Source organism: Cydia pomonella, chromosome 8 (assembly GCF_033807575.1).
Source record: "Cydia pomonella isolate Wapato2018A chromosome 8, ilCydPomo1, whole genome shotgun sequence".
NCBI lineage: Eukaryota > Metazoa > Arthropoda > Insecta > Lepidoptera > Tortricidae > Cydia > Cydia pomonella.
Genome location: NC_084710.1, coordinates 14414798 through 14430819, shown reverse-complemented (window position 1 = coordinate 14430819; position 16022 = coordinate 14414798). Strand labels below are relative to the sequence as shown.

Genomic DNA, 16022 nt, shown 5'->3' with positions numbered 1-16022 from the left:
TAACCAATTAAAACTATGGTTTTTTTGCTCCAGTCATGGGATGTATGGCGGAATTAATATTTGTTCTCATGCCACAAATAAATGAGTTGTGTAATTAAACATTCTTTGATTTTTAATTACAACAAATGATGTTGCACCGCCTACAAATTATCTGCTTCTTCCAAAGGTTGACTGGTAGAGAATACCTTATAGAAGTAAGTCCATCTTTTGTACGATTGTATTTTCTTTTGTGCAATAAAGATTAAATAAATAAAAGTTTTCCCATTGTTTTTGCCGATTAAAACCTAGGTACTTTTGACTTGAAATATTTTATTTTCTCTTTTTCTTCGGGGTCGGACCCCTAAAATTTGATAGGACTCGGCAGATCCTCATTTCTAGTACCAAAATAAAGATAAAAAACAAAGTTTCATGGATGTACATATTTTTCCGCCAAAATACGCTATTTTTCCTGTAGTAGTTGTTTAGCCCACCTCTGTAGGTACATACGATGTACATGGCATGCCCAGTACCACTTTAGCTTGGCGATTTTGACCCCAACGTCGATGCGTGCAATATCTGAGGCCATGGAAGCAGCTACTGATTATGTTTTATTGTAGTCTGCGCCTACTTTAATATCGTTAGAACACTTCACGTTCTGTTGGCAATAAATTGTTAGTGAGGTTACTTTGAAAGCGGGATAGGTTTGAACATGGCTAATATCTACTAAACACTTGAGCTACTGCAACACTTTACATTGCATCTTGCTTACTGTTGCTACAATAGAAAGTGCTTCTAGAGTCGGACCGAGCTAAGTTCACAGCGATTTCGATAGCCCAGCTTGTGCCAAGTGTTAAGTAAACGCCATTATTCCATAGAAGTTTGACGCTTAAAATAACACTTGCACTGTCTGGGCTGTCCAAATCGCTGCCATTTATATCTTGGTCTGACTCTAGTTTAGTAGATATACATAAAATAAAATAAAAAACGAAATTACCCCGCTTTTGAAGTAATGTACCTTAACTATAATAAAAAGTCAACGTCATAATAATATTTTTTATTAAAAAGTCAAGTTATAATAAAGGAGCTTGCTAAATTCACATTAACCAAATTCGGATACAATTTAGAAACTAAAATTCATGGGCTATATAAGGGTAGCATCTAGGAATTTTATAAATTAAAATAAATACTACTTATGCATTCGGTAAAAGTGAAAAAGGCATGTATTATATGCTCCCACAACCCTTTGGGGAGTGTTGCAGCACTAAGCAGATAATTCTGCTTCGCTAAATTGATAAAATTGAAGTCTGGCTGGCCAATAACTCTACCTTAGCCTAAATTACATACTTAAACATGATTTATTACAAAACTAGCTACCTAATCTAAATGCCAATAAAGGTCTAAATACTCTAAATGCATGTTTTTGTAGGTATATGTATAGGACGACTTATAATTAATTCCAGTATTTTAGTGAAGTAAGCCAATTTTGTAAATTATATGGCATTTATACGGTTATAACCAGTCTAGATAAATTAGGTAACTTATTCTAATTCATAATTATTATAAAATAAACATCTGTAAATAGAAGTAAAAAGTACTAAATATTTGCTCGTTAACTAAATAAAATAATTTAAATTGAAGGTATTCACGATCACTAGAGGGAGGCATTGTCAATTCATTTTTGTACAACATTATTGTTTTAATTGGGAACTAAGAATAATATTTCCAATAACCCTGAAAACCTTGGTAATGGGATATAATCGTCATCCCGTTACAATGAGAAAACTGTATCGAGGATGGCCAAACTAAGTCTAATACTTGTTTGACACAGGGCTCGACGTAGTTCCCAGGGAACCTATGACGCTCTCCCATGAGCCTTCGTTGTTCTTAATGTAGTCACGGTCATATGAAGGGATGAATGCTGCAAGAGCAGAAGGCAACTATATGCCAGAGCTGGACAGTCATATAAAATAAACTTGTGAGACACAATGCTCGACGTAGTTGTCTGAGAAGTCCCATGACGCCCTCCCGTGAGCCGTCATCAGAGCCGCGGTCATAAGAAGGGAAACTTAGACGAATGCCGCAAGAGCAGGAGGCAACTATAGGCCAGAGCTAACAGTAACATAAACCAGTTAGACGCAGGGCTCGACGTAGTTGCCGGGGAACAGGCCGGTGACGCCGTCCATGACGCCCTCCCACCAGCCGTCGTCGTTCTTCTTCAGCACGTAGATGACGGCGCTCTCTTGGAACGAGAGCTCGTCCTCCTTGTCCGCGTAGTAGTCGTAGATCGCCACCACTGGAATATACACAAATTGTTAAAGGTAATTCCACTAATGCGACCCATACAAATAAAAAAATCCAAAATGCCACTGAAATTTGAACCTGTAGAGTAGACAATAGAGTCGGTTTTATTTTGTTTCAAAACTGAACGAAACAAGAAATGCAACTTTGTTCCAATGAATATTATTAAAATTTCATCGAACTGAATAAGCACAATAGGTAGGACCTTGGGCCGTGGGAGGCTAAGGGCCAGCACCAACAACATTTGACATAATGATCAACCGTACTCAGCAGTAAACAATCAAACTTCCCCTAAGGAAAACGAATAGCGAACGTTTAAACCGTGACTACGGTTTGGTGCACAACTAAGCTTTTGAATTAAGCAATTAACGAAAATAGGCGTTCATACAATATGGTAACAGAATTTGATTTTTGACAAAACGGAATAAAGGAGATCTTAGAGGACTTTATTTGGTGTCAGATGTATATTCTAGTCAGTTTATCCAAGGTAGTATAAATATGTACAGTCAGCATCAAAAGTAGCGGATCAAACAAGGTTTCAAAAGTATCAACTATTCTGTAACTTAACAAAAGTTGATGGTTCTATATGTAGAACAATTTAGACTGTAAAAGATATACTTTTGAAAGTATATAACAAAAATTGGAGTTGCAGGCGTCCATAGGCTACGGTGACTGCTTACCATCAGGCGGGCCGTATGCTTGCTTGCCACCGTCGTGGTATAAAAAAAAAGTAAATTTTAGAGAATTTTCTTTATTTGGAAAAGTTATCCGGAATATCAGATACTTTTGGCGTGTTGTTTCATCCGCTACTATTGATGTTGACTGTACTATGGTTTGTTTTTTTTATTATTATTTTACGCTCGTATCTTACTAGATATTTGTAGACGCAACGATCATAGACATTAGTCTAAACTTACCTTTTTCGATGTAGTTCTTGGGCACCCAGCCCGGCAAGTCTTCCTCGTCCGGCACGATAGCGGGCACGGCGCTCGTGTACTGTGGACCAAGCTTATTCTGAAAAAAAAAACATCACTTAGCTTTACAGTTCTTACTGCACTGCAGTAGGCATGGCGTCAAAAATAGATCAAAACTTATTTTTATCATTCCTACGCTTTCGTCAATAAACGGGTCCACACAGAACGAGGCAATTGCGGACATGTCTCACATTTTGCTTAATGAGAGAGTGAGATGCAATGCACATCCTGAGATATGCTGAGTAGGTTTGCTCTGAGCTAGATAGCATGCCTGACTGCTAGCATGACAAATCGAGCTGCTTCGCCCGGCAATTTTCTGGCGAGGAAGTTCGTTCTGTGTAGATCCACTTAATCATGACGAATACTCTAAAAAAGAATATGAACGCCTTGCCACTAATGTTTAAAAATATGGTTTACAGGTAGACAAATGAATAGTGTTACTTACGTTAGTATATTATTGGTGCAGACGCTAGTGCACTCGTCGCAGGTCTCTTAAAACAAGCAATATGTTAAGTGTTCAGGCATTAAAACAATAAGAATTAATTTTTCATATTTCCCGACACTTTTAGAAGCAGGATATGAAAAATCATTTATTAATTATTTAGTCATGCCAGCCAACTGTGTGTTGGATAGAGTTGAAAGTTTTTTACTAATTTTGGACTCGGCTGTCTGGGAAAACTAAATAATATAGCCTTATAAAAGTGGACAACACACAAAAATTATTTCAGAAAATGTAGTGATAGTACAAGAAATAAAAAACACTTAAATTGTACTGTGTCTTAAATGTGATGAGTAAACACCAGTTAGATGAATAATGACTCACGCTAGACCGGGCTGGGGCCGGCGCGTCCGACACGTCATTTTCTATGACGGCCGATCGGTGATCACGTAGTGCTTGTCATAGAAAACAAAGCGCCGGAAGCTTCGGCCCGGCTTCGGTCCGGTCTAGCCCGAGTCATCCTTAACTGGTTAGGATTACAAAAGCAACACTTTTTAAATGAAAGGTTGGTCGAGTTACTTTTCATTGATATTGTTAAAATCACAATAGAGGGCAGGTTGCACTTAACTCAAATGAATTCCATACAACAGTGAAGTATGATACAATATAATTCAGCGAACACTAACGGTGACAGATGATTTGGTGCAACACATGTTCACATATACCTTAGTGTGTTTCCAAACAGCAAAACATTGTCTATATGTGTTTGACGTATACTGTTTATCCTCCGGTCCAAGATCATTACTTAAATGTCAAATCATATTTTTACACTATTGATATTAATTTCAACTGCCATTGTTTTTTGTACGATATGGAATCCCGCCTTTAGGAGGGTATGTGTGCGCGTGCAGTGTGTACGTACGTTGAGGTGGTGCTGGCGGCCGAAGGCGTCGTGCGCGAGCTCGTCGTCGAGCGGCGGCGGCGGCAGCGGCGGCGACACCGAGCCGCCGCGCCCGCCCAGCGAGCCCGACCCGCGCTGCAGGGAACGGGGCCAACACGTCACTACAGTATACATTGTGTGTGTACGTACGTTGAGGTGGTGCTGGCGGCCGAAGGCGTCGTGCGCGAGCTCGTCGTCGAGCGGCGGCGGCGGCAGCGGCGGCGACACCGGTGTCGCCCGCCCAGCGAGCCCGACCCGCGCTGCAGGGAACGGGGCCAACACGTCACTACAGTATACATTGTGTGTGTACGTACGTTGAGGTGGTGCTGGCGGCCGAAGGCGTCGTGCGCGAGCTCGTCGTCGAGCGGCGGCGGCGGCAGCGGCGGCGACACCGAGCCGCCGCGCCCGCCCAGCGAGCCCGACCCGCGCTGCAGGGAACGGGGCCAACACGTCACTACAGTATACATTGTGTGTGTACGTACGTTGAGGTGGTGCTGGCGGCCGAAGGCGTCGTGCGCGAGCTCGTCGTCGAGCGGCGGCGGCGGCAGCGGCGGCGACACCGAGCCGCCGCGCCCGCCCAGCGAGCCCGACCCGCGCTGCAGGGAACGGGGCCAACACGTCACTACAGTATACATTGTGTGTGTACGTACGTTGAGGTGGTGCTGGCGGCCGAAGGCGTCGTGCGCGAGCTCGTCGTCGAGCGGCGGCGGCGGCAGCGGCGGCGACACCGAGCCGCCGCGCCCGCCCAGCGAGCCCGACCCGCGCTGCAGGGAACGGGGCCAACACGTCACTACAGTATACATTGTGTGTGTACGTACGTTGAGGTGGTGCTGGCGGCCGAAGGCGTCGTGCGCGAGCTCGTCGTCGAGCGGCGGCGGCGGCAGCGGCGGCGACACCGAGCCGCCGCGCCCGCCCAGCGAGCCCGACCCGCGCTGCAGGGAACGGGGCCAACACGTCACTACAGTATACATTGTGTGTGTACGTACGTTGAGGTGGTGCTGGCGGCCGAAGGCGTCGTGCGCGAGCTCGTCGTCGAGCGGCGGCGGCGGCAGCGGCGGCGACACCGAGCCGCCGCGCCCGCCCAGCGAGCCCGACCCGCGCTGCAGGGAACGGCGCAACACGTCACTACATATATTGCTATACGCGACCAACTACATAGCTCCAGTGTTGATGCACATTTATAGTCTTTTTCAAACGCGAAGGGTAGGGTGACATTTGATTTTTTCCATTCCAAGCCAGTGACATTTCAGACCAATCCTTTTTTAACAAAAATAACATGAATTTATTATCTTCGTAGCTTTTTTTTTTTTTTTTTTGTATAATTGTATCAATGTATAATTTTATACTGATGTAAACTTTCACGATTTTTACACATTATTAAATTACGGAAACGGGACTGAACCGTGTTTCTGTAATTTAATAATGTGTATATTATTATGTTATAAAAATTAAAAGATTAATTTTAATATTGTTGAGCATCATTATGTACAACGAGACTCGATTGCAATAGAGTTTGACTCTAATTGACCGAATCGATTCCGCTCGTATTTAATCGTTACAGTCGCGTCGAATTGTGAAGGTAGGTTTATTTGAAAATATAAATCATTACTAGATGATGATTTTAGATTTAATCGAAAATCGTAAAAATCGTTTCTAATTTGCTTTGTCACAACACAACTATATAAGTCCTTTAATAAAATTATGACATGTGCCTAACCTTCGTGTTTAAAAAGACGAGATATAACTAGGTAGTTTCAATTATGATTTTAGATGATCTTCACATTGGATGCGCATTCGCACGTCGCTCCAGAGTAGCAGCATGTCATCGATATAGACGTGCACGCTTATACACCGAAGCGACGTGCAAATTCGCATCAGTCTTATAACCGCGTTTAGAGCTATCAGACTAGGCGGGTCCACATAGAGCGAGCAATTTCCTCGCGCACAAATCAGCTAGTGTAGACATGCCTCGGCACGCTCGGCGAGGAAAACGCGCGCCACCACCACGCCACCACGCCTAAGTTGCCCGACAAATTTTCACGTGAAGTATGGCGCACGACTTTTATCGTACACGGTCTTCGGCCAAAACTCAGCATATTATTGTACAAAAATGTTATTAGGCAGGTCCACACAGAGCGAGCGACCGAGCGAGCACGTACGTGCGAGGCAATTTCCTCACGTACAAACCGGCCAGTGTAGACGTGCCTTGGCCGAGGCGGCGCGCTCGGGCGAGGAAAACGCACGAGCCGCCTCGGCCGCGTATGCTCGCTCTGTGTGGACCCGGCTATTGTCATAATATTTATAATTATAACATATGATACTCTTAGAAGCGCTGGTGGCCTAGCGGTAAGAGCGTGCGACTTGCAATCCGGAGGTCGCGGGTTCAAACCCTGGCTCGTACCAATGAGTTTTTCGGAACTTATGTACGAAATATCATTTGATATTTACCAGTCGCTTTTCGGTGAAGGAAAACATCGTGAGGAAACCGGACTAATCCCAACAAGGCCTAGTTTACCCTCTGGGTTGGAAGGTCAGATGGCAGTCGCTTTCGTAAAAACTAGTGCCTACGCCAAATCTTGGGATTAGTTGTCAAGCGGACCCCAGGCTCCCATGAGCCGAGGCAAAATGCCGGGACAACGCGAGGAAGAAGAAGATAACATATGATACTCGTATACTACTTTCACATTTCTGCTGGGTTGTAAAGGAGGCCTGTATCTACACAGGCGCTTATTATTAAGAAGGCAGGAAATCATGCAGAATAGAGAGGTTTGGTGCACAGGGGCGTAGCTACCGCCGTATCAATTATACGGAGCCCTCGGGCCGTGGGGGCCCCCAACGTGCGTCTTTGTGAGAAATCTTTACCCTTCCTAAGGGCCCCCAAACAAATTTTTCTACGGGGCCCCGCCAAGGCACGCTACGCTACTGTTGGTGCATGAAATAATGACCTCATGTGGTCGCCACCCTCAATCATGAGGAAACGAAAAAGAAGACTCACATTTTATATCGTTTACGGACATTCAATAATAATATCCTAGATATGGTATTAAATATAAAATTGTATTAATTAGTCTACTTACTTGTCCAGGAAGACTCATTGAATGCTGACTGTGTTCTCCATCGGACCCGATCAGTGGAGACGGCGGCGCTGTAAACAAAAATAACAAACTAAATAACATAAATTTAGTGATAGACAGACTTGACAATATAATTAATTTGTTCCGCTAATCGGTCGATTGGAGTTGTTACCAATGGGTGTTTTGTTCGAGGTGCACTTATTTTATTCAGTCAGCAAATCTAGTTCAGACTTAGTTAAATGAGTACTTACGTGGCATACTGGAATGCATGTCCTGCTGAGAATAGTTCGAAGGCGACTGGTGCTGGTTCGGGTGAACCATGCCAACCTGTAAACATACAATTAATCAATTTAAAAACAGGATTTTAGAATTCCTTGATTACCCCCATATTTTTTACCTATTATATTTTCAATGTCCAGTTAGTGTCAAAATAAATTAATTAATTAATTGTACTCAGTAAACTCGTAAGTAAACTTGACGCAAACGGGGAAGACGGTATATCAAATCACGGGTCGCGCCGATTAAAGCAAAACTAACCATACCCATGATGATGCCGCTATTAGTGTTGATATGACGATCGGCGAGACCATCGGATGGTGTTGCTTTACCTGCCTAATAACATGTTTTATGCTTGTGCAAATTATCAGAGCATTATGCTGATTTGTTATATTTAGTAGTAGTAGTAAAGAATAGTAAATAGTTACCTGTGGTTGAGCGACAGGCAATGTCGAGTATCCGGGCGGGCGGCGCGGGTAGTTGGGAGCGTAGTGCGAGGGCACCTGCGGCGGCGCCACCGCGGGCGGCGTGCGGTACTCGCGCGACGATTTGCCTGTCAAAGATAAAACCATTGGTCTAAAACGAAAGGAAGGAAGGAAAGGTCTTGCTTAGACACCAACGGCGTGCGGTATACCTTTGTAGAGGATTATTAATAATATAAGTGCTCATGAGATGGCATTGCATTATTTATTTTTCACCACACCGCTGGTAAAGGCCCTCTTGATTGTTCAAAAACTGATGAGAAAGTTGCATTTCATCTGATGCAAATTTTGAGTTGTCTATTTATTTTTGCTTGTAGAATTCAGTTTGAAATTATGATTTTGAGTGATAAAGGAAATTTATTTTACAGTTAAGTAGTATTTTCTTCGCATTGGTGTGGTATGAAGGTTTCACTCGGTGGCAGAGTTCGATTAACCTTCATTCCTTGAAACGCAACACTCGAGATTCCACTTTTGGAATATTTCGCTTGTTCGGGTGTCAATACTAGCACGAGCGGTTAAACAACAACTTTGCCCCCTTGTAAAACAAATAACCATTTATGCTTAAGACCCCTAGTCGATTTATGTTATTAAGGTCTTTAAAATTATTGTTCAGTAAACTGGTTATTCATGGCATCAACTTCATTTCTGTAGTTGCCGTTACACGATTGGTTAACTTTTATAGCGGAGAAAATCGTATCAAAGTTGCCTTTTTTTAAACAAAAAATTTAATTGTACAGGAAAATGATACCGATTCAAGCCTCTACATTTTCCATGTAGATTAGTCTAAACACACTTCAATATTGTAGTTGTGATTTATTGATTAATTCTTCGTTTTGGTAAACCCGTTTTGCCGCATACGACCTTACAGAATAAACTAGCACAAAAGCAAATTCACTACGCGCGAAGTATCGGATAGAGCGCGGGTTTCGGGAAACGAGCAAGCAGGCGCCGCATTTTTAGATTTTATTGTTTAACGATGTGTTATAAGGTACAAAGTTACTTATTGTTAATCATACATAAAAATGTGGCTGCGTGTGTGAGGCAACGATGACAGCTGGCTTAGTGCACCCATTTAGGGGTGACAACCGGCCGTGAACATCAGTAGTGCCATCTATGAAAATTCGTAAAACTGTGGCAGATTGTACAACCGCCATTAATGAAATAATATGCAACGTGCCCACCAGGAACCCGTGAGATTTTGACAGTATCCCTGATACTAAATTGCCCATATTTTTTTTAGATTTCGCCTAGTTTCAGAGTTAAAACCAATTAATTTTATTGTTACTTACTGGAAAGCCTTTTTGATGGCGATGTTGCCACTAAGGGGCCTAGTCCAAATATCCTTATTGATAGATGTCAAAAAGTAACAAGTAACACTTTGCAAAAACTTGATTTTACAAAAAAAGTTAAAATTCTTTTTGAGTGAAAGTTTTACAAACAGCGAATAAAACGAAAATAATGCATATGTATATTTATTAATTAAATGTAATGAGACCCATTGATTGCAATTATGAAGGAACGGTTATAGAATCAGTAAGCAATACAAATTTTTTAGGAGTCCAGATTGACAATCATTGAAATTGGACAACTCATACTGAGACAGGTTGTTGACAGGTAAAATAACTTTTTGGCAAAAATTCCATTTTTGGTACAAGATTTTATCGCTGACTGTACCTTTCTTTCCACTGGCAACTAATACATAGTTTTATGAATAGTATACTTAATACAGACTGTACTTAGCTTCGGAAGAGTGGTGCCTCCTAGCTCAGGTTATTTTGTAAATAACTTACCAGCCATTGTAATATTTATCATGGTTTTTTAAAAGAATAAACAATTTTTTTTTATTTGAATTTTTGATAATAGGGTATCATACTTTTTTATGTATTTTGTGGTACAAATATTCCATTCACTTTTTCTTGAACAATAAAAACAAAACAATAAATAAACGGCAATACACGAATGTTACAGATTCAGACTCCATACGAGATAACAAATTTCGCATGATTATCCAACTGGGGGTGTAGCTCAGATGGTAGAGCGCTCGCTTAGCATGCGAGAGGTACGGGGATCGATACCCCGCACCTCCAATAGCTTTTTGTATTTTTTTTTTTAGTTTATATAATTATAATGGAGGCCTCGAGGTTCATTTGTATCAGTATAGTTCGCTATTTATCATGTTTGTATTTTAGCTATGTGCATTTGGCGCGATTTCTTCCAAGGCCAACACTTAGTCGTGGTATTGTTCAAAACAAACTTACTTTTTGCAATCAAACTGTTTAAATTAAGCTAAAAGCCACTATTATTAGTGATACTTTTAATTTAATCTAATAGATAATTGTTATTTGATACATTTTGACTTAATTAATTGATATGTAAATATTTTAATTGTGTAATATATTTAATTTAATTTATTGTTTGTTTTGTAATATGGATATATTGGGACTGTGCGAAGTGCATGGTGGGGGTAAGTAAAGCGATCCCAGCGCATAAGGTGGCAAAAATTAGAACTAACTGCGGATAGCGTCTAACATTTCGTACAAGTTATATGGCTCGAAATGAAACTTAAATTTACGATTACTCCTGAAATAGTTATTTAAATTGTATGGTGTAAGAGACCATTGTAATCTGTATGAAATGCTTAATATAACTAAGGTATTTAATTTGATAATTGTTAATACTGTATCCGTGTAAATGCCACATACTACGTGATCTTTTTCTAAAAGTTAAGAATGGGTATACTTAGTAAGTTATCCTTAAAAGATAGACATTCAACATCGCGGCCTTTTTGTAGACCCATGAAAAAGAGACAACCTCACCATACATTGTATATAGATCAAACGGATTAGGCAGCGTTTTCGATTAAAGCTACTAGCCAGGGTGGTTTTTTCTGACAACATCATTATATTTCAACCACTTTACACAAAACCTTAACAAGTTATATACCTAAACCTTCCTCGAGAATCACTCTATTGATAGATCAAAGTCGTATGAAAATCTGTTCAGAAGTTTTTAGTTTTGGAGTAGTTTTATAAGATGTAGTGCATTGACGTTTTCCCCTAGACTTACGGACGCTAGGTTGCGTGACAGTCGTGCACATAGCGAATAATGTAGCATTACCGAGTGTACCCCGTCCCAGCGTGCCAGTGTTGGGCTGTTGCGCGCGAGCAGCGGGCGGCGTTGGCGGCTTGGTGGTGGGCGCGGGCAGCGGCTGCGCCGGCGCGGCCGAGCGGCGCGCGCGCGGCGTGCCCGCGCTGTTCCAGCGAGCGCCGTGCCCGATGTCGTCCAAAGCTGATAAAAAAAATACTAATCAGAGAAGTATATTATGCTCGTGAAAAATAAATCCGTCCAGATCTGTCAAATTCACGCGTCATTCGTAAACTGCTTGTTCACTACCACGCTCGTTTACAAAAGCAGTTAGCAATTCTTTTGGAAATAGCTAGTGGCATATTTGTCAGGTCTGGTCTGCATGCAAATAAATCTGATGAGTCTCCATCTTGTGAGATGATCCAAAGTTATTATTCTTCTTCCTCCCATTGTCCCGGCATTTCGCCACGGTTCATGGAGCCTGGGGTCCGCTTGGCAACTAATCCCGAGAATTGGCGTAAGCACTAGTTTTCACGAAAGCGACTGTCATCTGACATTTCAACCCAGAGGGTAAACTAGGCCTTATTGGGATTAGTACGGTTTGCTCACGATGTTTTCCTTCACCGAAAAACAACTGGTAAATTTCCGAAATAAATAAGTTCCGAAAAACTCATTGTTACGAGCTAGGGTATGACCCCGCGACCTCTGGATTGCAAGTCGCGCGCTCTTACCGCTAGGCCACCAGCACTCTTTTTTTTTAACTATATTTTTATCCAAAGTTATTATTATCTACTAATATTATAAATGCAAAAGTAACTCTGTGTCAATTACCTCTTCATGCTTAAACTGCTGAAGCTTTTAAATGAAATTTGGCATGTAGATAGTCTGAGGCCCTGAATGAATTTTTTTTAAAGTAGATTTAGTAAGTAAATATTTTCCCGCCAAAGATTGTCTATGGAAATATAGTTTTAAAAAGTATATGTAATGGGCCACATCTTTGTTGCATATTTGTTTATTGCAAAACTTATCTAGTGACCTATGTAATTTCTTGAGTGAGGAAGTGGTTTGCCATATTACTAATAACTCTAATAAGGTCAGGCAAACAGATAGTATTTCCATAACCACAAATGGTATTAGTCATAAAATAAGTATCATTTATCAACCTTGACCTTTTTCTAGCAAAAACGAGAGATTGACAATACGTTTATCGATATGTAGGTACATCAACTCTATAGAGAATAACTAACATTGTTTAAAAATATCTACCATGGAACAGTAATAACCTATCTTCTTTAATATATTAGTCACTTATAAAGACTTTGTGGTGCCTATTATGTACAATCATAGAAGTACAATAATATAGAGATGAAATGGGAGAGGAAGGAGATGACCTAACGAGATGCTTTCAGTAGGAGTCACAAAGAAAGCGCTATTATTGTTTTTCCTTGTCATAGTTGCACTTCTCCTTTCTGCCTACTTCCAAAAAGTCCTAAGTGACGTAGATGTTTTTTTTGTGGGTAACAATGAAATCAATCAAATTATGTAGGTTGTTTTTAGTATGTTGTCAGGAATGGTAAAACATGTTTTTAATTTTGTCACATTGCGTATGTTCTGTCCCACACGGGCGCATTTTTTTACGGTTTTCGTTTTTATAGTCAGATACTAATAAATAGGAGAAATATACATGTTGATTTTCTTGTAACATTTCAGTGATTTATATTTATCTTTGAATTATTTTGCTTATCTATAAGAGTTATGGTGATATTTCATTTTGTAAATCTATTGTTTTAGCTAGAAAAAATTCTAAAGCGAATTCCAATAGAAATTGCAAATAATGTAAACAACTATGACAGAATTTGTTAGCATCTGATGTATAACCTAAACCATGGTTTTCATTGAAATATTAATAATTAACATGTATTTTAACCTACCTCTAAATTGTATATCACAATGAAAAATTGAACTGTGATCAACTGTTTTCATTGTGATATACATTTGTATATACAATTTATATATATCCTCCTAAATCCTAGAATAGTTAGTTTTGTTTTTTGACTTTGGAACCTTCACTTATTTATATTTAATCAAAGCTAAAATTAAGTTTGGGAATAAAGCCTTCATAAGGGTGTCTGGGACTCAGGACGTTATTCATTTATGTTACAACTTTAGTTCTAAAACTTAAATTCTCAAGCCATCAAAATTAAAATTAGCCACATCTCAACTTCAGAATTTCAGTTTTGTGTGTTAGCGTGAGCAACAATGTTTTGACAGTACTGAATGATTAGGACAAATAAACAATACGCGCGCGTTTTCCTCGCCCGAGCGCGCCGCCTCAGCCGAGGCACGTCTACACTGGCTCTGTGTGGACCCGCCTATATATTACAAAAATTAAAGTAGAATACTTTAAGTAAGTAAATAGTAAATACTGATATAAAAATTAAATACATTAGTAACTTATTACAGTAGTACCCTGCTTTACGCGACCCCGGATAACGCGGATTCGCTATAACGCGGTTTTTGTAGATTTTCGCGCTAAATTGCCCCTTACGTTACTTTACGCGAGTGCACTATTTGTCACTAAATTGATGGTATCTGATTGGTTATTTACTTGGCCGCGGTACATCGCGCCACCTCGGATGGTACAAGTAATCTACTTCTAACTATAAATATTATTACGTCATTGGGTGTTCGGCTTACTCTTCTTCTAGGAGGTAATGGTACTGGGGATTTCAAGCTAAAACCGTTGCTGGTTTATCAATGAGAAATGCACGAATAAGAGCACTCTACCAGTATTTTGCCGATCAAATTGAAAGGCGTGGGTGACCAGAGAAGCTTTCACAGACTGATTGAAAACATTTTCTGACCAGAAGTCAAAGATTACTGCATCAGAAATGGTCGTCCACGGACAGTGCTGTTGCTCCTGGATAACGCTCCATGCTGATGGATGTCCAACCAACTTTGGATTATCTGCGAGATTTAGAAGTTCAATTGATGTACCTGCCACCAAATACTACATCACTCTTGCAGCCCATGGATCAAGGTCGAAGATCCAGTTGTGTCATCAAGTGTTATCCAGGAAGCGTTGTCAAAAATATATTCCGGCAAAAAAATATATTGCATGTTGTGAAGAAATTTTCATGGATCGGAAGTAAAATACCAGTCAGAAAACAATAGGTAGACTTAAATAGCACTTTATTATGTATTTTTTTTTATGTAAAATGTTAAACTTTTTTTAAAAAGCGGTTTTATTGTAATTTTCTAATAAAAGCGGTTTGATTATAAATTTGGTACTTTATTAATAGACCCCGATATACACGAAATTCGCTTTACGCGATTTTCCCTGGAACGCATCTCTCGCGTAAAGCGGGGTATTACTGTATTCAAGTTGACGCATTGACTCATAGGTAAGCAAATACTTTGTGAAATATGAGTTTGATTGACCTTTTCCAATGAAAACTTCATGCTAGTTATGGGGCACATCTTGGAGTTTTAGAATGTGGAGGCAGAATATTCCATTTATACAAAACAGACATTCTGTTACACATGTTCTTTGACAGACTTGTTTTTGCTCCCGCAATAACGATCTTTGGTTAGGGGTTCATCAAGTCCAGAGACTTAATTATTAGTTAGTGGCTATAAGCATTTTAAACTCATATGACTGACAAAATAACAGATGAAAATGAAATATACAAACTAACCTGTGTAATCAATGCTTTTCCTCACATACTTAATAGGTTTCTCCGGATTAGCCGGGGCTATGATCTTATACTGTCTGTTAGTGACTTTATTGGCAGTTAGCACTCCAATCTCCCTTCTAGCCACCTTCTCTTTATGAATAGCCACTGTTTGGGCAATATGATTCATCTGCCCTTCCATTTCGGCCAGTTGCATGGTTTGCAGCTCCAATAACTGCAGGAAGTTGTAAGCTAATGTGTTTATTTGGTAAGCTACACTAGCCAGGGACTGTGTTGTGTAGTTTTTCGTGCTTTCCAAGGCAAGCCGTTTATTTTCGGATTGAAAATAGTTTGCTTCACAGTACTCCGCCACACGCTCTAGGTTAGTGTGGCTGTCCGTCAAGTGGTTGCGCCCCTCAGGAATCTCCGTTTGCAGCAAAGCCGCTAACTCAGCCATCGTGATGCTGGAAATGAATAATTTGTTAATAAAATGCGATGACAACATTGACAACCTACTTCCCTGCTAATAGGCGTTGGCTAAGTATGTTATCAGACTTACCGCTAATAATATTTGCGTTCTAAAAATAGATATGTTTGGTTGCCAGGTGGTAATTAGTATCTTCCCATTTGTTGTATACGTTCAGAATATTAAATTTGTTATTATTTTTATTTTTAATATTATTCATCTACTCCTACTCTACTTGACAAGTGAAGTAGAGTATGAGGGCCTACCGCGAACCACGTTCGACGTGTTACCTCTCTGTCGCACTTGTCGATTCGTACGTAATTGTGACAGGGAGGC

The 16022-nt window shown here is 40.4% G+C and overlaps 1 protein-coding gene and 1 non-coding gene across 3 annotated transcripts; one reads left to right on the top strand and one right to left on the bottom strand.

Moving 5' to 3' along the window:
* Positions 1 to 1018: 1018 nt before the first annotated feature.
* Positions 1019 to 15982, bottom strand: LOC133520645 (abl interactor 2). Of its 2 annotated transcripts, XM_061855195.1 has the most exons (9): positions 15780 to 15973; positions 15245 to 15684; positions 11580 to 11750; positions 8409 to 8533; positions 7956 to 8031; positions 7708 to 7775; positions 5617 to 5730; positions 3195 to 3291; positions 1019 to 2272 (listed from the first exon to the last, which is right to left on the bottom strand). In XM_061855195.1, the coding sequence occupies exons 2-9, from the start codon at positions 15675 to 15677 to the stop codon at positions 2109 to 2111; spliced, it is 1248 nt and encodes a 415-aa protein (XP_061711179.1). In that variant the 5' UTR covers positions 15678 to 15684; positions 15780 to 15973; the 3' UTR covers positions 1019 to 2108. The 2 variants fall into 2 exon arrangements, with proteins under 2 accessions (XP_061711179.1, XP_061711178.1); XM_061855194.1 differs by lacking the exons at positions 1019 to 2272; positions 3195 to 3291 and having other exon boundaries at positions 4619 to 5730; positions 15780 to 15982.
* Trnaa-agc (transfer RNA alanine (anticodon AGC)) lies at positions 10477 to 10549 on the top strand. The gene has a single exon. It is a non-coding gene; the product is annotated as a tRNA-Ala (tRNA).
* Positions 15983 to 16022: the final 40 nt, after the last annotated feature.

Coding starts and splice junctions, on each gene's coding strand:
- LOC133520645 (XM_061855194.1), bottom strand. CDS start 15,677: ATGGCTGAGTTAGCGGCTTTGCTGCAAACGGAGATTCCTGAGGGGCGC. Junction 8,534..11,579: donor GCTGGGACGGGGTACACTCG/GTAATGCTACAT, acceptor TATCTTTGACAG/GCAAATCGTCGCGCGAGTAC. Junction 5,731..7,707: donor CAATGAGTCTTCCTGGACAA/GTAAGTAGACTA, acceptor CGTTCCCTGCAG/CGCGGGTCGGGCTCGCTGGG.